Here is a 24,938-nt window from a genome sequence, read left to right as displayed (position 1 = left end):
GAAGCAAGAAGCAGTGCTGAGAAAGTCCAAATCATGCACCAAGCATCAGGAAAACCAAGCTTCAGATATCATGTTTTTGCTTCTTTAGCAGAAAAGGAGGAGGCAACTGCATCTCTGTTTATGGAGAAAAAAATTAGTGAGCTTTTATTTGTGTCAAAAAAGAACATGCAGTTGCACACCGTTTCTAACAATCAAGCTAAACAGCGAGAACGAATACACTCTGCAAAATCCCTCGCGAAGAAAAGAGCTCTTCAGCCATACAAGTCTTTCAGATCCATTTAACGAGCTTAAAGCAGAAAGCCCACAGGCTCCATCTGGCCTGGGTCAGGGCTAGCTATTTGCTTAAGGCATACGCTGTGTTTACTGTGGAATAACTCCTCTGGCACGGTGTCTTACCTTCTGGTGCCCTCTAGTGCCAACAGCTGAGCTGGCCTGGCAGCTCTGGCCCCCCACTGCCACCCCACCAGGCTGTGAGCTTCTAACCACCCTCTCTGCCTTTGTTAGGCATCACTCCGCTCACACCAAACCTGCTCCGCCAGTGGCCTCCCTATGCACGTGTTTTAAGCAAAGGAAGAATACATGCTTTAAAAGATTCCCCCCAAATTCCTGAGCAGACCCATTCCTGCCCCCCTCAAATTAGAAGGCCATGACTCACCAGAAGGCAAAAAGAGAAGGAAAGGGACAAAAGTCATGGGGGAATCTCAAACTCCTTCCTGGAGCATCATGTAGAAGGGTGGCAAATAGGTTATAGCTACACACCAGAGATGTGTTGATGTCTTGCATCCAAGGTCAGGCCACCATGTGAGATCAAAACAAAAAGAAACAGCAAAAACCACAACCAATATAATATCTCTCATTCTCTCAACATTTCCCAGGCTTTTGGGTTTGATTCAGAAGCCCTGTGCAAGAAGGACTGATGGTAAGTGTGACTCACTACATTTGCCCCAGTCCTTTTCAGAGGGACATTTCAGCCTAATCTCTTCCAACTGAGAAATACTGAAATGAGCCTTCTTTGTCTTCTTACATGCTGCCCACACTAGTTTAGGACTTCAGCAATAAGGTGGCTTTGCTCAAAGAAGGACAGTTCATCACCTGAAACAAGCACGCATATGCAAACTGAGGTCCACCATATTCTGCCCTTTGTGGTGACAGCTCATTTTCTTCTCTCCTGAATGCGGCAGCTGGTGATTTTAGCTATATCCACATCTTAGGAAGCAAGACCCATCTTCTGTCACTCTTCCCCACATGCAGCCACCCATATACAAGTCAAGAACCCCACCGCAAAGGCTCACTGCCCATTTCACAGGGGTTACATTTCCCCGTGAAACTTAAAGCATATGACCGTTACTCTTATTACCCCACAACATGTCCCAGAGCACAGAATGGTATTACATCACACACATCTGCCCACATTTCTGCACAGCCCTTTGAGGATCACAAAGCAAAAGTCCCCATCTGAGGTGGGACTTGCAGTCATCAGGGCAGAGCCTTTGGCAGGGCTGTGAGACATGCAGTCATTAGCAGGAGACAGGCAGTCTCAGAGCTGTGATCATTCAGGGTGATTTTTTTTTTTTTTTTTTTTAAAGAGTTTAGGATCCCTCCCAGCCAATAAAAAGCTCTCACAGAGACATCTTCCCCTGCAGGAAGCAGGGCGGTCACTGCTCACGTTGGCAGGCTCCTCTTCTGATGCAGTGGAGATGGCAGCAAACTTCACCCGCAGCTTCACCACTCTTTGCTGTTTAGCGCTCTGGGGCTTCACCTGCACTTGTGATGGTAAGAGTGGGAAATCATTTGTTTTCCTTGTGCTTCAGGTCCTGTGAGCTTGGCTTTTTCTCTGTCTGCTGCCCTTCAACTGCAGCTGAAACTCTACCCGCTTGAAAGACCTTCTCTCCCTGTAGCAAGCCACATTATCCAGGAACATCATCTAACAGTGTCAAAGTCAACTTATGGTTTTAACTTATTTGTCACTGTTTAAATTCTGCACGACCTTCATTACTAAATCTAAAGAATGGGAAACAATTTGTCTGGTAAGTACAGATGGGCATTTGAGACTGTACCATTTAGATGACTTCAGTGTCACATTATTCCCTACCACTTCCTTTGCTGAGCAAAGAAACACTCTTGATGGCAGCTAGCCTTAAATCTTCGGAATGAAAGCAGCAGACAGGAACATTTTCTCTCTGAAGGTTTTAGCTCTACTACAGCTTTACTTTGGTTCCTACACGCAGAAACTATGAATGCACTCAGGCCTTTGGTTAGCCAGCAGCTTTTTGTTTCGTCTGTGGTTTCCTCTGGGGGTTGCAGAGGCATGCAGGAACTCTGCTGCGTCTTACATGTAAAGATAAAACCCAGCCTCGCTCCTAGCAATGGCAGAAGAGGTTCTGAAAGTACCTCGTGGAGGGGAAAGAAAAGAATATCTGTTCCCTATTTGCTATCCTGCAGGCTGGGAAGGAACATCCATAGGATTGTTCTCATACTGCAGGAACAGGACCTCCAAGTTATTTCTCAATGCAGAAAGCACAGGAGAGATCCTTTGATAAAACACTTGGCTCACGTTTGCAAGAACAGCCCTCTCTTGTTTAACAACAGGCAGCTGCCTGCTAACTCAGAGCAAGAAAAGTCTACCCTATAGAAGTAGGAGGAGGGAAGCTAGATTTCTCCACATTCAAACCCAGAAGTACAATGAGGTCTATAAAACAAGTGCTCTGACCCAAAGCTTCTCCCCACAGGGCAGTAGAAGTTGTTTCCCATCCTATGAGACCACATCCTCAGAGAGCTTTACAGCGTGGCCAAGCCACACAGTGCCTCTCCCCCCACCCAGGCTGGGACTCCTGTCAGAAAAGTTTGTAGTAAGGAGAACTACAGGTGCCTCACACCAGAGTGTTTCAGGATTTTGTAGAAAATAAAGTGGTGCAAATTATTCTGAACAGCAAAACTTATTTCAGACCACTGTGCGCAAAATTTTATACTCACTTTACCCCAATGTGAATCATACTCAATAGAAAATCACGTTGGGTGAAGGAGGTAAGATGCCCAGTACCCCTTAGCGAAAGCTGGAGCAAAAATACAGCAGCCTATCATCTGCCTGTGACACATGCTGCATGTCCTACCAGCCTGCTACATGCCTAGACCACACTAGGTCCAATTTGATAGACTAAACTCACCTCTCCAGATGTCGCATTTCAGAGTACTTGACACATGTGAGACTGCTGTATCTATGGGGCACCACAGTCATAGGGATAAGGGCACTCTGGACACTGGTTTGAGTAACACAATTCAGTGTTTCCTTCCCATACATGCAGTGCGACTTCAGCTGCCCCCACCCTGCCATCCCACACCTAACAGGGATGTCACTATGACTCAAGAAGTGCTGAGAGCTATTAAGCCACAGAGAACTCGTGCTAATACTGAAAAAAATGATATTATTTCCTCCATCTACAAGGGATACCGTGTGTTGTCAACAACCCCACCATTGCCACATCTGCCTTTCCAACTGACATAAGGGCATAAATTCAAACAAAGTCCTGAAGAGTAGCCAGAAGAACCCAAGCTAGAGAGCTCCTCTCAAATGGACAGCTTGTCTCAGTTGCTAGCTCAGAAGGCTCAAGAAACAGCAGGATCCAATAAGCTATTTAATAGGTATTGCTGGTGCAAAAAAGAGCACTGCATCTCTGAGGAAGAGGAGAGCCATGTGGACAAAGCCCAGATCAAGGTCCTGCTCTGCTCCAAGCCTCTTTCTGGTCTTTGTGTAGGTCTGTACAGCTGCTCTCCCTGGCAATGCCTGTTGGCTCCACCATCTTAGCCCTACAGCAAACTCCATTTGGGACAAAACAGATGCTTTGAAAAGATCTTACCCACAAGCTGAGCAGAGGACAAGATGCCCTGCCTGAGAAATATCTCCAGAACTAGGCTGCAAGGTCTATGAGCCTCTATGACTCCTGTACTGGTGGTGGCATGTAATGCTCTGTGTTGCTGGCGGTGGGGTTTTTTGTTTCATTTGTTTTCAAGCAGACAGGGTCAGTGGATTGGCTCTGTTCTACTGTGGAGAAAGTTAAATTATGTTTCTCAGTAGAAACTGGCTTACATGCACAGGTTATGCTCTGTGGCACAGCTGTTATTGACATCTAGCTGTGAAAAAAAGCTGGAGGTGAGAAACAGCTTGAGCTTTGCAGAAAATTAGTACAAGCTTTGAGTGCAAGTTTGCGTGCACATGCTTGCTGCCTACACACACAGGCAACTCCAAGGGCCACTCCTGGAGTGGCAGGTCTTTTCCTTGGCAGCAGCACAACAACCTGTACAGGCTGAGGATTCTTCCCCTTGTATTTCAGGAACTGAAAGATATCATAATCTGTATTTCCCTAAAACAAAAACAAGAACATCAAAACTATTGGGAGGTGAAGGGGAAGTATGCTTATGTCTTGGCATGCCAACAAAGCAGTACAGTTCTGCCAGTCAGTGTTTGATATTTTACCAAAATTACACTATACTCTGAGAAACATGCTCTAGATTATAGATAGATTCAAACCCAGCCTTGCTTTGAGATAGGTGTTGGGCCAGAAACTTCCTAAGTGCTTACAATAGCCAGTCTTCCTTCAGGCAGTCTCAGCTCTGCAACCATTTCATGGGTTGCTTTGCTATTTCAAACATCTAAAGGAAAATCACTTTTTAATGGAGATGACCAGTCTTCCTAAAGCACATCTAGTGGTAGGCAATTTTGCCTGCAGCACAGAGGTCGGAACTAGATGATCTTTGAGGTCCTTTCTGACCCAAGCCACTCTGTGATGATTCTGTGAAGTGCATGGGACAAGTAAGAAGGCTTAGGATTGGTTCAGAGTCCTGAATAACCACCCACTATTTCAGCCACTGCATATGTTCTATGATTGCATTTTGTGTTTTTCCAGCTACATACACACCACCACCTCATTCAACCGTGAATCCTGGCTTCCCGGTACCAATGAACACCAACAATCCTGGCGTTCGCAAGGCAGCTCGCTTTGGGGTTTACCAATACAACAACAGTTCCAACGACCTATTTCTGTTTAAAGAATGGCAAATAAACAAAGCTATGGTACAGGTAAGAAGAGAGCACATTTCTGGTGGTCCTCCACCATCTATCGACCCTTGCTACAGAGCACCTGAGACACAGGAGCCTTTATCCTCCTCAGGACTGCTCTACAGTGCCCTAACATAAGCAGCACAAGTCCCTCTATCCCACTTAACCGCTCCACATGAGGCACTCCCACCCATCCCCATAAAACACATCTACAACACCACACACAACTGACAGATGTAGTGCTTGATCCCTAGCCAGAATTTCATTTCAGCATCCCTTCCCCTGAGCCTGCTTTAAAGGAGGAAACCATTTTCTCTAGATCGTCAGAGGTCTGAAATACATGCTCCACGTGGAAATTGGCCGCACAGTGTGTGAGAAGAGAGGGCACTCCAACCTGGACAACTGTCACTTCCAGAGGAAGAAAAATCTGCAACAGGTATGTACTACTTCCTCAGGGAGGTACCCAGCAATCACAGGTGATCCTTGGCTGTCTCTAGCTGTGTTGTCACCTTCAAACCAGCTCTGTTATGTTCCCACGGACGTACAAGCCTCCTCTGTGCAGAGCCAGCTGAATACAGGAGGTATACAATATCCTGACTAGAAGGAGCTGAACCAGGTGCTACATATAGAGTAGATATTACATATAAACATTTCTTGGGACGAGAAAACCCTTGCAGGGCCTTTCTCACTAATATGCGGGCACTTGACAAACAGTGTTTTCCCTAGGCTGGGGCAGAGCACAGAAGGATGCCATTCTCTCTTCCCACACCTTGGCCCACAGTGCTGGGAACACCAAGCCGACAGCTGAACTTTATCATCCGTTCTCTATCTGCAGATGCTGAAATGCTATTTTGAGGTCTGGATGACACCTTGGTTGCATAAAGCAGATGTTCCTGTTTCTCTCTGTCACTGACCCAACTTTCGTCATGATTTTGTCATGATTTTCAGAGGATCTACCACCCACGAGTTTTTTTCTTGTCTGGACTTTGGGGCCAAAACTGAGGTGGGGAACACCTGCACAGAATCACCACAAAACCTCTCTCTCAAAGCTTGCTGGTTCCCCCCCACACCTCTAAGGAAGATGCTCAAGATCTGAGTGACAAAGACAAGACTTGCCTTGACTGAATGTATCGCTATCCAGCTGTGTATCTCTTTTTCTAAAACTAAACAGCATATGAGAACATGTTGTCATTTGTTCACCAGACAGCAATTCATCTTTTTGGTTGAGATTTCCAAGCAGTGCAAACAGGCCCAGGAAGGTCTGTTAGACCGCTTTGTTCTGTGATGAATCTTTGTACAACTACAGTATAAAAAGCCTAAACCCCAGCACACGCAACTTCAACACTGTGGAAAGCTTTACAGTGAGGCAGTATGCATAGGGATACACACACACGCACACATAACACACAGTCTTAAGGGGCTGCAGTGCCAGATAAAACCTAAGATACATTTGCCAGGAATGCATAAGGTAGAATTTTTCTTGCCTCAAGACATGAGTGTGGATAAGCCTGTCTTAAGACACAACCACAAACCAGAAACAGCACAGTCTAAATAGAGTTTCTATTTTAAACAAAAGCTCTACTCCAAGAGGGCAGCACTGCAAATGCTACGAAACATAAACACAATCATTTCCCAAAGCATATTTTTGCTGAGGTTAAACAACGTAGTTTCATTTAGGTTAGTATTCAATATTCAGTTTCTGGTTGACTTACATTCAAGTTTAGCAGAATGATGGTCCTGTCTACATGTGTGCCTACCTCTCTTTAAGCCTTCTCTCTTCATGCAGATTATCACTTACACTGTACTAAGGCTGTAACAATTAACTTGAAATGGCAATAAAGCCTGAGCCCACTGAACCCATGTTTCATTCATACACTTACAAATGGTTAGGGCCCAGACTTAAGCTATAAGGAACACTTTTTTTCCCCCCACAAACACACTTCCTTCTGAGAGCTGTTGCTTTTCTACTGCTCTATTATAGCTCCTATTAGCAATGACACCTCACTTTCAGCCTTCTATAATGTCCATTTTGTCAAGAACAGCCATTGACAGGCTCTAGGCCAAGGTACAGGAATCCCTAAATCTGACGGATCTGTTAACAGCATAGCAGAGGCCTCTGCTTGCTCAGAAGAAACCTCTGGGAGTTCCATGGTTGGATGTGGTGCTACATTAATCCACCACACAAGCCTCCATTTGACAGCCTGATGCCAAAGACAGTAAAGAGATCTAACCACAGTTGTCCTCGTGGTCCACAAAGCAGAAAAAAAACCAAGCCACAGCAAAGTTTTTAGAGGAAAGAAGAGCCAAGAGAAGTTGCTGTCTGAAACTCAAAGGGGTTACAATGGTTTCAGTTCTTCCATTTCAGCTGGGTGCTCCATATAGCAGCAATGGTCAGGGTTTCCAGCCAAGCTGTAGCTCCAGACAGGCAAGACAAACATTTCTTCCTCCAACCAACAGGACAGCTTGATGCTCAGAAACATCAGCCTTTCCACATGCAGGTGGCACACAATCAGCATAGGTCTGTGTAAATATTCAAGCCAGCACAAAACAGTAAGCACAAAACAGAATGATCTCCCATGAACGATCTTGCAAGCTCCTGGCAAACAGGTCACATCTTCATATTGCCACTGAATTAATTGCCCGTGTGTTAAAAGTAAGAGTTAAGCCAGACATCTGGCATCACACAGGTCAACAAACCCAGCATGCTCAGGCTGCTGTCTTAAGGAAAACACAGCAAGATTTTCAGACATTTCTATTCAAATAGGCTTATCTGGAAGCAAAGTACAGCTACACGTGAAACTACAGGCAGCATTTCCTGCAACAAAGCTGAGCTCATTGCAACCAACTCAGACAAAAAGCTTCTGGGAAAGACAAATCGGCTTTAAAATTTACAGCTGCAGCAAAGTATCAATTGTATCATCACAGTAAGCAAGGTATGCTGGAGTAGGATAATCCATCATCTCCAGACAAATAAGAGTTACCATGAGCACCAATGAAAAGAGCAGAGCAGAAGTCAGATGAGCTCTTAGTACATTCTTGAGCACTTTGCCAGGGAAAGATTTCAGCAACTAAGCAGCCTTGAGTCAAGAGGACACTACTAGCACTGACCTAAAGAACTGCAGCTAAGTACCACTGAATCACAATACCACACAGCAGTCAGGCTGATGTCTCTGCCCAACACACATCATTGCTGAGATTCACACCAAGGTTAACTTGTTCACCAGTTCACTCCAAGGAGTTCACACCTTTGCAGAACTTGCTGAGACTCTGACCTACTCTAGGCCACAAAAGGCAACTGAAAACATAAATATAGCCAGTAAAATTTAGGCTCTAAGAAGAGAGGGGAAGAGCCTGTCAATCCACCCCCTGGAGAAAAAGGAACAATCCCAGCAGCAGCATTAAGAGCTCCAAGGACAGCCAAAGCCAGTGCTTCAGAGGAATCTGTTCCTGTCTGTTGGTGGCTTGGGTGTCACACATACAATTGCACAGAGCCAAGACAAAGTTCAGCTGGCAGCAGCTCTATAAGCAGAGATGGGCTTTCTGCTGGCTGGAGGAAGCTGCTTGCGTTTATGTCACTTGATCACTCACTGCTAAATTTTTCTGTCCCTACCTCAAAGCAGCAAAACAAGCTGCAGTCCCACATGACTTTTCTCTTACTGCACTAGTTTTTCTAAGCAAACTAAATGAGAAAGTCCATACATCAGCATCAGAAGATCTCTGCTGTGATCACTGAGCAGACAGTCCCAGAGGTTCAGGAGATCACCACACCATATGCAAAGGTCACTGCCACAAAGCAGACTCAGAATTAAAGGAGGGCCAAGGCTTTGCAATTAATTTTATAAACTGTTCACACTGACATGTGTAAGTGCCAGGGGTACATACACATTATCTTCCAGCAGTTCTGCTGTAGAAGATGTTTGCTCCAGAAACGGGGCATGGCAGTTACCCAGGATATAGAATCTTAAATAGTTTCAGCAAAATTTCTTGACATTCTCGCCCTGCAGAAACACCTGACCCATCGCCAATGCCAGACAAAGCAACAAAAACATATCTTTAAAATGCACAACTGTGGTGTACTTAAGCTAAGCTCCTTTTCCTTACGCAGTTCTACTGTACAGTTTTATACTAAAGCCCTTCAGCCTAGTCAGGCACCATTTTCCCATTCCACATCCCATCAATTTGGAGACACTTGGGCGAAACGCAGGAAGCAACCTCAGGATCTTCCAGGAGTTGCACAGATATAGAATCATAGAATGGCCTAGGTTGAAATGGACCTCAAAGATCATCTTGTTTCAACCCCCCTGCCAAGGGCAGGGTCGCCAACCTCTAGACCAGGCTGCCCAAGGCCACATCCAGCCTGGGTGAGATACGATCTGTGGCTTTCTTAGAAGTGCAGAACTTTCTCCTGACACTCAAAATCTTGTCCTAACAAGACCTTTGGACACTACTCTTGCTTCTAGACAAGTGCAAGTCTCAGTGTTGCAAAGGTGTCATGTTCCTGCACTGATATAATCAAGTACACCATCAACTCACACTTACGTGACAGCAAAATGAGCTTGTAAAAGCAGCCTTCTTATTAACACCAAGGGGAGTTTAGGTCTGTTGTTACACAGGCGTTTTATTGCTACTGCATCACACTGAGACGGTTGCATCTAAGGAAATACCAGCAACTAAAAGCATCTGAGCTTCTGTGGAAGTGTTGTTTTTAAGCACTGCTCATGCTGAAGCGAGGAAAAAGCTGTGTGTCAGTCAAGCTGTTTCACCTGAGCTCTGCAGCTACAGATCACCCTACTTCTGCTCATCAAGGATGGACTGCCAAGATACTGCACCGCACCAGGAACGGGACCTGGTACTACTTGTGCTCAGGAAAGGCATTCCTTTGGGTCTTCAGAGACTTTGGGCTCCTTTGGAGGACTATGCAAATAGTTTTGCTATGCAAATCCTGTGTTTAGGATGTTCAAGAAATATGTACTGTTCATATGAGTCTGCTGAACTTGCGGAGTTCAGAGAGAACTAAAAAGACTGAAGAACCTTCTAGTGAGACCACAGTACTAAATCCTTAGCAGTGGAGGTGAAAGAAGAGAAAGGATAAATGCAAGAAGAATGTCTTGTCAGGCTTTCTGTGTCTTAATCCTCTTGAGAATCAGCAGCACAGCCTATTTTCTTTTCCACTTAACAGCTTCAGGAATACAGCCTTAGAAGAGAACTAATCACACAGAAGCTATTACATTTGGCATGCCTAAACATCTGAGGTCTACTTCCCTATGAAAGAAAGCATTAAATTATTCAATAAGATACTTTTGGAAATGAAACACTAGAGGTAGCTGTACAACTACAGGCAAAGCTGTGCTTGATTCAAGGCTGCTGAAACACCAATGAAGCAAGGCCTACAGAGAACTTGCTTTTGTACCCTGTCACATCAAATTCTGTTTTCAAATCCCATGAAAAACAGCCACAAGGGCTGGCGGAGCAATACTAGCCAGATGCTGCTTAGTCAGCCAGCCCTTTTGCCAGCAAAATGTGTTGCAAGAGCGTCCCATTCTCAACCCTTCTCCAGAGTTCCTGTAGTGCAAGTCTGGCAGGAAGGTCAAGCTTCTCAGCCTTTGAAACTTATCACAGAATCACGCAGTCCCTGCCCACAAATAATTAAGATAGGGCTCTGCTGGACCAAAGGTCAGAACCTGCAGCAAGTTGTCTACGAGGCTTCTTTCTTCTCTCACTGATCTTCCTCCCAGATCCAGTCACCACTGAAACAAGTAAAAAGGCTTGTGAGCACAGGCACAGCAGAGCCTGATCCAGCAACCACCAGCTACTTCCACAGGGTTGCTGCAGTCTGATAGTAGTGCAGTATATAGTGACAGAGCACTGACAGTAAAAATACACTTCCTGTGCTTGTCTTTATTACTGCAGGGAAATGCAAACGATAGACAGTGAAAGCAGATGGCATTTTCAACATCATCTTCCCTTCCTCCAGTGTTTTTCATTATATAATAAAGCAAATCATGGTTATTTCCTTTTCAGAGGTGAGAAAATTGAGCAACAGAGTAAGTCAGTGTTTGACTATCACCCAGTGGTAGAGAGAGGCAGTAGAGAGCAAGCAGTAATCTTCAGTCCCAGAGCAGGAATCCCTACTAAATCTCACTAAATCACACTGCTGAAATAAACTCCCCTAAGATCCTATCCAAGGTGGAAAAAAATTTTTATTGAAAATGTAAGAAGAATGGACTTTCCTTTGCAGTAGTTTACAGAAAAGCATTTTGTGGATTCACCAGAGTACCTTTCAATGCAGGAAGCACCCATGAACAACTACCATATTCCAACATTTTCCACCAAAGCCTTCTTCATCCACTATTACTAGGTGCTGCAGGGGCTCCTTCAGTCCACATCCACCCTCAGACACACAGACTCTTCCCAAAATCTTCACCTGTTTGCCATAATACACATGCTGAAGAGGATTCCTGCAGCTGGCCTTCTTCCCTCCCATGCCCCTCAGGAATGGCCAACTACACAGTGAACAGGAAACTTACAGGACCTGATAAACATGGAGGTAACATTCTAAGTGATCCACCTTAAACCCCCGGAACCAGTCTTCGGTAACTTAGAAAAAACTTTCATCCAACTACAAACAAACAAAAAAAACCACACAAGAATCCATAGATAATGATCAAATCAGATTCTGCATGTTGATTAGCTGTTAACCGTAGTTTCCAATGTTGATTACATAGGCTAGAATTGAAAAAACCCAAGTGGAATAATTAGGTTTCTAGGCATGTTCCAGATGTTGCTGCCTATATCACAGCACGATTGTATGCAAGTGAGAACATGCACTGTAATCACTCCTAAACAGTTGGCTTTGAAGTATAAACACATGCAAGATATCCTCTTCAGTCCAGATCATACATGTTTAAATTCCATACATTGTAAACCCTTCAATGGTAAGATAAACATACAGTTGCATTATGGGTGACAGATGTTGCCTGTTTAAGAAAACTCCAGGGTTGGGTTTGGAAATGCAGTAGATTTTGCTTGAGCAAATAACCACACAAAGAAGCCTCACCGTATTCCTCAGACATTAGTATTATTCATGCCAACTCCAAAGCAAGGGCAGTCAAACCAAGGACAGATACAGCAAGCTGTACATTTTCCTGTGGCAACAGAGCAGTGCTAAGTGCACTTATTAACAGGCTGTCTTCACTTTTCCTCCTCAGTCACACACTGTTTCAATCACATGCTTCCTTCATACCTCTAGAGTATTTCAGGACTGTGACACTTTATCATGGATGGATGGTTAAACATGCTGAAGATTAAGTCTGCAAATAAACGGAGACTGGACGGAGCCCAGGTAAAGATATCCATTGTGCTCATGTGCCACGCTAACATAAGGTACAGTCACTCCAGTGGGATCATGAAAGCTTCTTCTGTAGGATCCTGTCTCACTAAGCTCAACAACGAGGCTACGCTTGGGCACAAGCTTTGTCACAGTTTCCTGGCTCAGTATCTAGAAGATAAAAAAAAAAAGGAAAACTATCAAAAGACTCTGTTGTACACAATTGGAAGTCAGATATACAATCAAAAACCGTTCCACACCCCTCAACTGAACCAGTTAAGAACAAAAGCACACATTTTGAGTAACCAGTATTACACAGGCTTAAAATGTGACAGCTCAAAAAAAAATTTTTTTTAAAGATCAGCCATCAGAAATGCACTCTGACACTGGGCTGAACAAATGTCCTCACAGGAGGCAGCAGCTTCTTCTGGCACAGCTGATGCTAAGCTGCAGACATGCTCTGCCACCCATAGCACTGCTCTGTTAAGGCATCTGCACTACACCAGCAAAGACAGCACAGCACGGATGAGAGTTCATTTAGCTGAACTGTCACTTCTATCCTAAATGCTGCCAGTTGATTTTAATTAGTTTTTTTTAGGAAAGCATTTTCAAGTCTTCATATTGCATAAAGAGAACTATTCCATTTACTCAGTATCAGATATCCTTCACAAAATATGTTATTATTGCTATTTCTTTAATCAAAAGGGAGTGCATATTGAGTTAGAACAAAGTGCCACACAGCAGTATATGAAGCACACACATCTCCTAGGATGCCTAGGGAAGCCACTAGAATAGAGGAAATTTTTTAAAACCTCTCCAAACACTTGGCAGTAAGTCCTTCAGGCACTTCAGGTATAGAGGTGGAGTCTTCTTTCACATATCCAAATACAGATCCTGTATTGCTGCATGGCTAGGGCAGAGATAACTCCTCTTTCTTTCTTCTGAGATCAACATGGAAGGCAATTCAAAGAGATGCCTGTTTGCTACTTATTGAAACTAACATTTGCTTCTCTACGCATGAATCACACAAACTGCTCCACACGAAGACAACCACAACAGTTTTAAACAGCACTATTTTTTATTTTAATCTTCCTGTGAATAGGAAGAAATAGAACAAACCAATGTTTTTAGTCACTTCCATTCCCATACTAAAGGTCATTCTTTTTTTCTTACCTTAAATATCATCCTTTTAATCCACGGTTTTTCAGACAAAAAATCTAACGCAGAAAATCCAGGATTAGGACGGACACCTGGCATAGCTACCCAATATCCACCAGAGCTGCTTAATCTGATATTATCTGGAAGACCAGGCATATTCTCAACAAACATATCTGCTCCACCTTTCATCAGCCCAGACACATAATACCTGAAAGTTATAAATAATAGGATTATAATATCTTAAATCAAGCAGTCTAATTAATGAAGTATAAACAGGAATTTACTTAAAAATAATTTTTCCTTAGCTTGGCATAGGGAAATAAAGCATAGGCATTCTTCTTTGTCAGAAAAAGTCAGCTTACTCTACTGTGCCCAAGGAGCACGGTAGGAAAAATTATGCAGCACAGATACCTCCAATGGAAAATCTTCTTTGATGTTGTTAACTACACACAGAGTCTAGGATTTCTTTTGTCATTCAGCTCAGTCAGTTAATTTTTAAGTGGATGGAGTCAATAGTTCCAATGAAGTCACACTCACCTTCTGATTCTGGCCATGGTTGTTTCCAACACCAGGACAAAGTCTTCCGCAGGAGAGAGCTGAACACCATTGGGAAACCTCAGTCCCACCATTAAGACTTTCACTTCTTTTGTTATTGTGTCATATTCAAGCAGGCTAAAAAGAGAGTATTATACATGTTTGTAAAGACAAATATTTACCCACTGCAATTTCATTTCTCACTGTTCACCTCCTTGCTCATGTATTTCACCTAAGTTAAAGTGGATAAATAACAAGGAAGCACTTGCTTATGAAGTCAGGAGAAATACAACTGCCAATCTCAAGAGGTCTATCCATTAAAGATTTAGTTAGAACATCATGCTAACACCCTCTCTTTTAAAAAGCACATTCCATTTGAGTCTTCTCAAAGGAGAAGAAAAAAAAAGCAATCTCATTTACTTTGCTGCAGGTCTCATCAGCATCATCCACATCTTCTTCCACCCTCTCCTGGGCAGTGCAGTGCTTGCACAGGTGGCTTATAACAACAAAAACTTGGAGACCAAGAAAGTGTCCAAGTCCATTCCTACAGGTGAGCTTAAAGTACGCTAAATGCCTTGGGGAAGGGATACTTGCCGCCCATCATCCGTGCCTTCCATAAGCAGGAATAAGTAGTCTTTTCTTTGCCATTTGCTACTGGAGTCTGTGAAGTAGATTTTCCTGCCATCTCGGGTCACAGTAAGGTCATTCAGAAACGACAACTTCTGACCTTCAATTAGTGTTTTGGTTGACACAAGCACTTTCGTTTCACCTGGTCAGAAAAAAGACACACATATAAGGCCAGCTTTTATATGTCCTGCCTGGGCAGCAAGTTCAACACTAACAGAAAATCAGCAAGCACTTCACATTTTTTCCATTCTTGCCTCCATTAAGTAAGAAGGTTTTGGATTGCAATGGAATAACTCAACACAATGTAAGTGACAAGGAGAAAACACTCTTCAGAAAAGCTGGAACGGAAGACGTTTCCTTCTGATAGGCACCAGACTTGCCACATTTCTGAATTCTGAATTGGTTTAATTCACATTAAACCAAGCATGAATGCAGGTCCCAGCGTTGTAGAGTTCAAGCAAACCAATTACCACTCTCTTTCCCCATCAATCCGTAGGATTGAAGAGTACTTTTTAAACATGAAAGCACTGGCAGGTTCACTGAACTGCTCTGGCATAGTTGGCACATCACCAGGTAAATTATTATGGCCAAGCCTCTAACACCACTGATGAAAATCTGTTGTAGTCATATTTGGGCCTGGGGTTTGTTTTTCTTCTTTGTTTTGGCATGACTGAACTAATGTGGCAGCTGTCTACCATCAGTAAGGGAGACTTTGATTACACTCTCCCAAAGCCACACAGTCTAAATCCTTCCAATATGGCACTTGTCCAAGCCTCCTTCCCCCTACCCTTTTGGGTAAGAGCCAAATTGGAAACAAACTGTAAAGAAAGTGAACCCTTCAAGAAAACAAACCATAGATTTCTGATGACACAGCTCTTGAAACTGAGATCTGGCTCAGGGACATACAATGAAGGACACAAAGCAGCAGTGCCTGTCTCAGCAGGAACAAGCCATTTGATCTTCAGCCACACCAAGCTACGCCTTTCTTCACCTTCTATAGATTGGGGTTACAGAGGAGAGGTTTTCACTACCACATTGTGAGATTGAGGCAGAAATAAAGGAATACTAAACACAGCAAAAAGCTTATGTAACTGCAAGATAATTTTTCTACCTTTATGAAAATTAACAGCTGCACAGAGCTCATGAGTCCCAAGGCATCTATTTTGACAGTTGAAAACACAGCTTACCAGAAGATAAGCAACTGTTAACACTGATTTAGACAGACACAGAGAAGAAATGATTGCTACAAGAAAAAGTTCTTGCATGGCATGTTTCATCCAGGCAGCTCCAAACTGCTTTAAAGAAAAGACAGGCATTGCCTACAGTGTTGGGCAAAACTCCAAATGAAGAGCAGATTTCTCAGTAGCAGAGAACTGCTGAATAGAGAAGTCATACCTGTGCCTGGATTAACTTCATAGAGTCCATAGTAAGCATCTGCCACAAAAAGGGTGTTATTTGGTCCCACTCTGATACCAAGTGGTCGTCCACAAGTTGGCTCATCTTCAGGAGTTCCTTAGGAAAAATGTTTTAAATGGTTTTCCAAATACAAATAAACACAGGGCATTCATGCTTGCTGCATGAGATTGAACTACAGTTTAACAAGACATTAGTGCCAGTGCCATTCATGAAAGAAACAGTTTTTACTTGTCTGAGTAGGAGTGATACAGATAGCTCCATGTTATGACCAGTCTAGAGATAAACTTAGCTAGTAAATAGCCTGGCATCTGATAGCAGTTGCCCCAACTAGGGCTGAATGTCAGAAAATTGGATTTAAATGAAGACTTTTTTCCTATGAAGGATCAGTCTTACTGTAAGTTTATTTTCATAATAAAGGGTACACACTCCTTGGAAGTATCTCTAATTGGAAAGAGCTAACGTTCTGATGAAAGAATAGTTTTCTTATGACTACAGACTTGTGTATTAAGAACACCATAAACATGAAACATTTGTGTCCACTTGAATCCTAAGGAACTATGACATTTAGAACATTTCTAATTTGAGATGTTATCAAGACAGTCTGCTGGGGAAAGCAGCCCTTTTATCACCATTTCTCCACAGCCTGAGAAGGAAAATGAGTCTAGGGTCCTCCCTACCTCTTTGGCCTCAAAGTAGCAGGAAGCATAACTTTGCCACCTTTCCCAAGAATATGTTGCATGCGGTGCAAGTCCAACAGAAAAGGTGATTTGCCATATCCACTCTCCCCCACATTCATGCCTGAACAAAAGCTCAAAGTCCAGCTGTGTATCAGCTGGCAGCAAACTGTTTGCTGTCAGTGCCAAGGCTTCTCTACTTGTTAGGCAGCCGAAACAGATCAAAGCTGGTCTTGTGAACAGCCTTTTAAAATGCCTAAAATGCTGAGCACGTTAGCGAGAGCTACGTAACAACGGCCTACAATCTCTGCTTAACCAGTGACAAAATAAGGGTGCAGACATCAATAACTGGTAAATACTAATAAACAATGCACTATCAGCTGTACTCACTCACTTCCAGAAAATTCATTAAGTGAAACAAATGAGCAGCTGGAAAAGATGTGTGGAATTCAACAAGAAATAACTGCTACCACAATCCTCTAGTGCACTTAACGAGGAAGGGAAATTGGTACAACAAATGCAAGGTAAAATTCTATAGAGCAGACATTTATTTATAAAAATCTCCAAAGAAGTTGATTTTACCTATTCACACATTATCTCAGAGTTCATTCACTAACACTTGCTTAGAGGTCTTCAGTTTCTACAGGGTGGCCCTTCCCCCCACAATCTTGCTGACTTCACCTTCACATAAACATTATGTCAGGTTGCTGACCTTTTCTTGTTTTCTTTTTTTGGGTATATGCTATTTCTGGATGGGCCAACAGGAAAAGGAACATTATTTGTGACACATGCAACCTCATGCTCCCGGGGTTAAGATGCAGGATCTTCTACAGGTCATCCATGCTCCAAGCCTTATCAGAATGCAGACCTTGTAATGGTGGCATAAAAGAAACTAAATTCCCAAATTTTACTGCTAGGAGCAGTGTCCTTTGTTATCAGTAGCATCCATTCCCCCTCTTTTAGCTCTTTGCTCTGCTGTTCCTTCCAGTGCTTGTGGAATTATTTCCACTCGTATGTCATTCATACACGTACTAATATTTCTGTTACAGATGTCCACAGGGGAAGATATGCACTTGTGTGTGAAATCCAGACAGAACACCAAGTTCATCCACACAAGTATCTGCTTTTGGGTACAAAATGCTCAGAAGGATGCCACTTACCACAAGGACCATGGCCAATTCTGGCTACTGTCTGTACTTGTCCATCTTCAATTTTGAGAATCTTTCCATCAGCTGTCCCAGTAAATAGCACATCTGCAAAAGTAATTGGTGTGATTAACTTGATCACAAAGCTGAATATAAACAACACAAACTTCGCCATACGTACAGATTAAGCAGCAAATGAAAGATGATTGGACTAGCAGAGCCCATTGGTAGGACTCTTCTATCTTCAATTTATCTGAAGCCCTACGTTTGCTAGTTATACTTTTCAAAGGGCATAACAAAACTTCCTCCTGGTCACATCATTCATTTCACCCATAGCTCAGCTGTCACAAACAGGAAGGTTTCCTAGAGAATTTCTGTTGATTCTGACCAAAATAGGTAACAGAAAAGCGTGGCTTCAAGAAGTCACTTCAGCATGACATTAACAGAGACAGGCAACAAAACTGTAATCTGAAGAAGGAATTTAGAATGCTTTGTTGCTGTGGATTTATATATATTTTTTTAATACTCTAATAATCCGTGAGAAGACTTAACAGGAGGAAAATAAAGGATACAACTGCTAAACACCTTTTCTCAATGCTTACCTCCAATATTGACGATGGATTCTGGCCCAACCAGTTGATTCTCCCATAGTCTCTCAGCTTTCTGTAACTTGTTATTGGGCTCCAGCACACCCGTCAGGAGGGGTGGTTCTTTCAGGCTGCAAAAACAGAACACAGAACTCATGAACCTTTGCACAAATGTGCAAACACTCTTGAGCAATAAATTGGATCCACCTTTTCCTAGTTTGCAACTCCTGAAAGCTGGCCTACACTTCATATATAATGTATTTCTAAAGAGACACACAGCTGGCAAGCTGAAAGAGTAACTCTTGTTCATCAAAGATCAAAATTTTCTTGTTTTGCTCATCTGAAAAGAGACTGATCATGTATTCTTAAATTGTATCTCTAAGTCAGCTTTAAGTCCAGCAACACATTCCATGTCCATCTTCCTTACAGAAAGGCAAAGGATTCAGCACCACAACACAGCAGAATCATAGAATAGCCTGGATTGAAAAGAACCACAATGCTCATCTAATTTCAACCCCCTGCTATATGCAGGGTCGCCAACCACCAGTCCAGGCTGCCCAGAGCCACATCCAGCCTGGCCTTGGATGCATCCAGGGATGGGGCATCCACAGTTTCCTTGGGCAACCTGTTGCAGTGTGTGATAGAATTGCTCTTTTCTTATTCAGCTGAAGTAGCTGTTTTTACCAAACCATTTTTCCTGGAAAGACAGATATATATTATAAAACAAAAAGACTTACAACAACACTGTATAACAACACACTAATATCTGACTCCATATGACATCTTCAATAAGGGAAATAAATAACTTTTAATTATTAACTGACATACTACTAGTGATAGAAAACATTCCAGCATTCAACATGCATATCTTCATACCATAATGAAAAATACATTCTTGTTCATAATTTCAATGCATTCCCATAGAGAAAGAGCAACTCAAAGGATTAAGTTGCACATAAAGGGAATTGCACTGAAATCTAAAAACTATAAAATATGGTCCAATTTTGCAAGCCCTTATTCACATAATAGCCTTATTTAAGTCAACTGGATTTCTAGTCAAGTACAGAAATATGGAGAAAGGTACTAGTAAGATGTCTACACAGCTTCAAAACAAATACCACACTCCAGAGCACTGTGCTCCAAATTCAGCCCCAACTGTGCTAATAAATGCAAATATGTTCCAGCCACACTCTTAGGTTCTTAAAGACACAAGCATCAACCACTACAGTCTCCATGATTTCAAGTCATTAATGAAGCTGCATTCTTGCTCAAGGTGGTAAGCTCATTAGTTGCTCATTCACAGGAGCACGCTAAAGCTCCCAGGGCAAAGCTCTGGAAGAATTTTTAAATTTAAATAACTCCTTATATGACCACAAGCAAATGCCTTCCATCCACAGAATCTCTAAAGACATGGTTTGAGTCCAAAATTTGCCATGGTACACAGGATCTAGGACTTCCCCAGGACCAGCAACACTGCAACCACATTGTTCCTACAGTGAAAGTTGTGGAAATTTCTATGTATTTAGCTACTAGGGGTAAAAAAAGTTTGCTGGACCTGCAAACTGTAAAAGCTATGAGAACTGAAGAGAACAGGCACACAATACAAATAATGTAAGGAGAGAGAGATGCACACTTTATGTGTTTGGTTACAGATAGCAAACTTTCTAATTTGAGTACTAGGTCCTGTCCACAGCAGAGTTGCTTTCATAGCGCTAAGATAAGATAGTTTTCCACCCCTTTTTTCCAAGTGCTAGAGAGTTTCAGATTAAGATAACAGCAGATTCAGATAAGGAACTCACTCACTTGCCAAGAACTTTGGACTGTTATGTTTTCAAGTAGAAAATCCTCCCCAGGATCAATATCTTGCAATACAGACTCATAGAGAAAGAATTTGGAATAAATCAGCTGCAGATGTTTCATGTGAAATTTCAGGTGTCACCTGCCTTCGCCCTGCCCTCTTAACTCTCCTTATTCCCTGTGGTTTACCAGAGTAATATGAATGCAAATTTTACACATTCTTCCACTGAAGTCATTGCTCCAAAAAGCATCCATCTACTTCAGCTGTTTCAGAACACTTCAGAAACACCACACAGAATTATTATCCTTCCTATTGTACAGGCCTAAACCACACCTTAATTAGCTTTTTAGCTTCTCTTCAAAAATCTAAAGCAATACAAGTTATTGATTTGGGCAAGAATGGTTGCCCTAGTCTGGCAAAAGGGACTTAAAGTAAGAGATGTAAGCATGCAGAATAGTGTTACAGAACACTATTCTGGATGAGAAATAGACCAGAACAACATAATAGGAAAAGCTCTGAAGACAAATCCTACTAGGTTCCAGAATTGAGTTGCAGTGTGTTTCAGGGAATACTTTGTTAAACTCAACAAAGCAGAAAGCATTTTATTAAGATTTGCAAGCAAGCGGCTTAGGTCTAATAGCTTTTTGGCAAGATTTGTAAGTACTACCCTGCCACACCAACAGTTTCTTTAAACCCTAGAGATGTTCACAACGTTGTTCTTCCTTCTCATTGCAGAATTATCAAGTTGAACCTAAATCTTCAGCAGAGTTAGCATTTTCACTTACTTCAAAATGCCAGAAGCACCAAATCACCTGACTACACTAGCACACTGTTTCACACACAATGCAGGTCATATCCTCTCGTGCAGCTGGCTCACTGTTACATCCCATATTTGATATTAATTCAGACAGTTCAAGACACAAATCAAGTAAATGCATTTACTTCGCAAGATGTGCATTTAAATATAACATGGCCATATGGTTCAGCTGGTACAAAGCACTGAACACAGTCAGGTTATCCATTCAGTTCACATCTTCATTTGAATAGTGTCTCTCATCAGAAATGGGTACAGCTTGGGTTCAACTGTCCTGCTTGTCCCCTGGTGAAAATATAGTTCATGTCTCCCTGAAGGCAGGAGCATTCAGTGAGTAAGCACAAGCTCTATTGACAGTTTGGACGGCAGAAAAAAGAAAAAACAAAGACATTTTTGAGATTAATGATCAAAGGAAGTAATTCAGCTCCTTCACTGATCAGTGCTGACACAACTGCAAAGGTACCTCAGATTGGGTTTGCAAAACAAGCCCTGGCAATGGGTTACAGTGCAATCAATCCCTATTTTCCTAATACAGTGGGAATCACTTTACACAGTTGCCTCAGTCATCAAAAAGTAGTACAACACATAGCAAAAGTCACAGTTCCAAGTATCTACTTTAAAACAAAGCAACAACATACCTTATAGGCTGGGGGTCTATAGGACAATCCAGTAGAACAGTTGCTCCAAGCAGGGGCACAGCCAGAGACGCAGCCAAAGTCAAGAAGGTAACACGGAACACCTTGCTGCTGTAAGCACTGTCAGAAACACACAAGAAATAGGATTAACACGTGATGCTATTTTAGCATGTAATAAATAAGGAAACCCACAAACCTTAACAGCCCATTTCCTATACCAAAGGACGCAGATATACTTTTACTCAATCACCTTCTCAAATACTCTTAATGGCTAATATAAAACAAAGGGGTATGTATGCAGTCTCTGCACAATGGCACCACATGAGGCTCCGAGAGCAGCATCACATACAGGTTTCATGCAAGTTACAGTTGACCAAAACCCAACATTTTGTTCTTTTAAATTGAATTAATATTTTGGCAGCAGTTTCCTTCCCAGCTCTAAGTTAAACCTCCACCTTCCAGAATTTTTCAAGAAGCAGAAATCAGGCATGTACTAATAAAAGTCCCAGCAACTAATACAACGAATACAAGATTAGAGGAGATTAATTGAATGCTTTCTTCACATAGTGAAGACTGGGTTGAAACTCAAGCCCCAGCATGCAGATGCAATTAAGCACCTCCTACTAATCCAGCAAAACACACAACAAACAGCAAAACCTGTTTTTTTTTTCCACAGGAAAAAAAAAAACAAAACAACATATTTTCTTTTCAGCAAGCTGATAAACCTCAATCAAGCACTTACAGAGGAAAGCACAGAGCCGTGTCCAACAAATCCCAGACCTGAAGCAGAAAAGCAGCTCCCAAACCTTAGCTACTCCCAAATGCTCACTGACACAGTCAGCCAGACTCCACTCAGTATCAGTTACACAGAGGCAAATGGCACCTGGTTGCCCTGCATCAATCCTGGACCATTTCCACTGTGCTGTCCTTCACCAGCCTGACATCCAAACAACAGGACAGAGAATTGCTGCCCAAAGCACAAACAGCAAAACTGGGGAGCTAACAGCATGTACACGCAGTGCTGCTATCAGCCTCAAGGTAATCTTCGGGATTATCTACTGGGTAAGGAAGGACACAGTCAGGCCTGAATCTGGTCACTGCCTGCACCAACAACAAACTGATGCTAAAATATTCATTGCCCATCACAGCTCCTTCCAGAGAGCACTCCCCTTTGGGCACATCAGCAATGTTACAGCAATAAGCCTATCTCCAAGATGACGTAATCAGAACATGAAGCTGCTTCAAATAAGCTTGCTCATCTACATTGACCAACCTCTTTGCAACTCCCAGGGGCCAGACTGCCCTTGTGATGAACCACCAGATCTCAGCACTGTCTGCTGGAACAGCAGATGTCTTGAGAAAGCAACATCCCAGTCTTTTTCCCCTTGCCCTTGGAATGGAGAGAGTGACAGAGACATGAGATGGTCTCTAAGTCTACACAGTGGTCTCTAAGTCTATACAAAGACTTCAGCTGCCTGCCTCACTGTTCCACAGTCCTTCAGAAAATGATGGCTCAATACTTCAAAAATTGAAAGTGCTGTCAGCAGTCACAGAAGCACCTTTGTGACAGATGAGAATAGCTCACACAAAAGGAAGCTGATAAAGGTGGATGAGAACTCATCTGCCAAGCCAACTTAATTAAAGCTCCTGAAAGCATTATTAGGTAAAGGTCATATTTCTGAGCCTTAAACAAACTTGCAATGTACTGATAATAAAGGAAGCCAGCAGGAAGAACGTGGCAACATGCAAACCCCTGCTCCAAGCCTGCAAACTGCAAGACCTACTTTAGATACTGCTGAAATACTAGAAATTAAATAAAAGCAAACGCACATCAACAAAATCAAACAATTCCCAATCTTCTAGCTATAACAACACTAATTTAGCTGTCACTGAGAACTAAAACAAGATGCTGTCACACAGCTCTTGGAGAGAGGCTGACAAAAAGACACTAGAGGTCAGCACAGCCAGCAGTGTGGGCTGCCTCCTCCTCTCAGCATAGAACGGCAGGAGAGGCAGCAGGGAGGGCAGCCGTCAGCAAGAGTTTCTGCATGGCTCCCATCTGGAACACGGGCATCCTTCGGAAGTACTTCCACTGCTTCATGCAGGGCAGTCTCGAGAGACTGGGATCTGTGAATATTCTGGATCGTTGACAGAGTCCTAGAAACACAACTGATGTGAGAAAAATTAGCAAGAGAGGTGGATGCTGGAAAGAACAATTGAAAGGTGCTGATAGTTTCCCTTGTTAACAGGGGCTATGAGTACAGTAATAAGCACCTCTTGCACCCTGGTGACACAGAGGAGCAGAGAGAAAAAACTGAGGGGCACTCAAATGGGAAAAGACATCAGTGATGGTGAACCAAAGCAGTGCCAGCCAAGAGTGGTTTAGGTTAGAAGGGACCTTGAAGATCGAGCTTTGGTGGAAGGCAAAGCAAACGCTGCTTTCTTATTGCTGCTACCGCCTGCAGTTACAGAGAAGCCAGTTTCGAATTGAATCGGTACACAGGGAGCTGTAAAGGAGATCATCCTTAACCAAACCTCAAACCAATGAAGTGTTTATAAGGCACACAGAGGTGTGCGGTCACCTCTCTGAACCACTGCCAGCTCCAAACAAACTAACAGCATTACACAACAGCCAGTCACACCCACAGCAGATCCGCGCAAGCCACAACGGGATAAGCGGCACTGCTCCAAGAGCTGCGTTTAAACAGCCCCAATACGTAAACAGATAGATGGTGAGACAGACCAACAAACCCCACCACCGGGCACACAAGGGCCGCCTGAGCGCCGCCCGAGCAGCACCGAGCGCCCCGGGTGGACGGCGGCCCGCAGCCCCGCGCCGGACGGGCCTCCCACCTGCCCTCCTTGGCCTCCTGCGCCGGGCCGTCCTCGGTGATGACCTGCGGGCGGAGCGGCCGGCGCTGCCGCAGCCCCTCGGCCTCATTCATCCTCCGCAGCTCCGGCCCCGACCTCCGGCCTCCGCCCGCCCCCCGCCCCGCCCTGCGGCCGCGCCTGCGCGCTGAGTTGCGCTTCCTCGGCGGGCCTCCGGCGGTGCGCTGAAGGCTGCAGAGCGGGGTTTTGCTCAGCCCCGCCGTGTCCGGGTGCCGCCTCTAGACGGCCGCTGAACCGCCGCGGTCCCGTCCTCAGGAGCGAAGCTCGGCGCATCCCCGCTG

At 43.4% G+C, this 24,938-nt stretch overlaps 2 protein-coding genes across 2 annotated transcripts; one reads left to right on the top strand and one right to left on the bottom strand.

Moving 5' to 3' along the window:
* Positions 1–1,609: 1,609 nt before the first annotated feature.
* CST7 (cystatin F) lies at positions 1,610–6,234 on the top strand. Its single transcript, XM_052676455.1, has 4 exons — positions 1,610–1,773; positions 4,902–5,074; positions 5,373–5,489; positions 5,889–6,234. Exons 1-4 carry the CDS (start codon positions 1,698–1,700, stop codon positions 5,964–5,966), a joined length of 444 nt encoding a protein of 147 aa, XP_052532415.1. The 5' UTR covers positions 1,610–1,697; the 3' UTR covers positions 5,967–6,234.
* A 5,408-nt stretch (positions 6,235–11,642) lies between these two features.
* Positions 11,643–24,763, bottom strand: APMAP (adipocyte plasma membrane associated protein). Its single transcript, XM_052676461.1, has 9 exons — positions 24,622–24,763; positions 21,772–21,888; positions 18,537–18,652; positions 17,950–18,042; positions 16,095–16,211; positions 14,667–14,841; positions 14,076–14,210; positions 13,554–13,746; positions 11,643–12,551 (listed from the first exon to the last, which is right to left on the bottom strand). The coding sequence occupies exons 1-9, from the start codon at positions 24,711–24,713 to the stop codon at positions 12,342–12,344; spliced, it is 1,248 nt and encodes a 415-aa protein (XP_052532421.1). The 5' UTR covers positions 24,714–24,763; the 3' UTR covers positions 11,643–12,341.
* Positions 24,764–24,938: the final 175 nt, after the last annotated feature.

Source organism: Tympanuchus pallidicinctus, unplaced genomic scaffold (genome assembly GCF_026119805.1).
Source record: "Tympanuchus pallidicinctus isolate F22 unplaced genomic scaffold, pur_lepc_1.0 scaffold1, whole genome shotgun sequence".
NCBI classification, from domain to species: Eukaryota; Metazoa; Chordata; class Aves; order Galliformes; family Phasianidae; genus Tympanuchus; species Tympanuchus pallidicinctus.
This window is presented reverse-complemented; position numbering and strand designations above follow the sequence as displayed.

What these genes read in the sequence shown, in the direction of transcription:
- CST7 (XM_052676455.1), top strand. Translation starts at nt 1,698, where the DNA reads ATGGCAGCAAACTTCACCCGCAGCTTCACCACTCTTTGCTGTTTAGCG. An exon ending in CTTCACCTGCACTTGTGATG is followed by an intron (nt 1,774 to 4,901) that starts GTAAGAGTGGGA and finishes GTGTTTTTCCAG; the next exon opens with CTACATACACACCACCACCT. An exon ending in TAAACAAAGCTATGGTACAG is followed by an intron (nt 5,075 to 5,372) that starts GTAAGAAGAGAG and finishes CATTTTCTCTAG; the next exon opens with ATCGTCAGAGGTCTGAAATA.
- APMAP (XM_052676461.1), bottom strand. Translation starts at nt 24,713, where the DNA reads ATGAATGAGGCCGAGGGGCTGCGGCAGCGCCGGCCGCTCCGCCCGCAG. An exon ending in CAGGAGGCCAAGGAGGGCAG is followed by an intron (nt 21,889 to 24,621) that starts GTGGGAGGCCCG and finishes TGTTTCTGACAG; the next exon opens with TGCTTACAGCAGCAAGGTGT. An exon ending in AATTGGCCATGGTCCTTGTG is followed by an intron (nt 16,212 to 17,949) that starts GTAAGTGGCATC and finishes ATTTTTCCTAAG; the next exon opens with GAACTCCTGAAGATGAGCCA.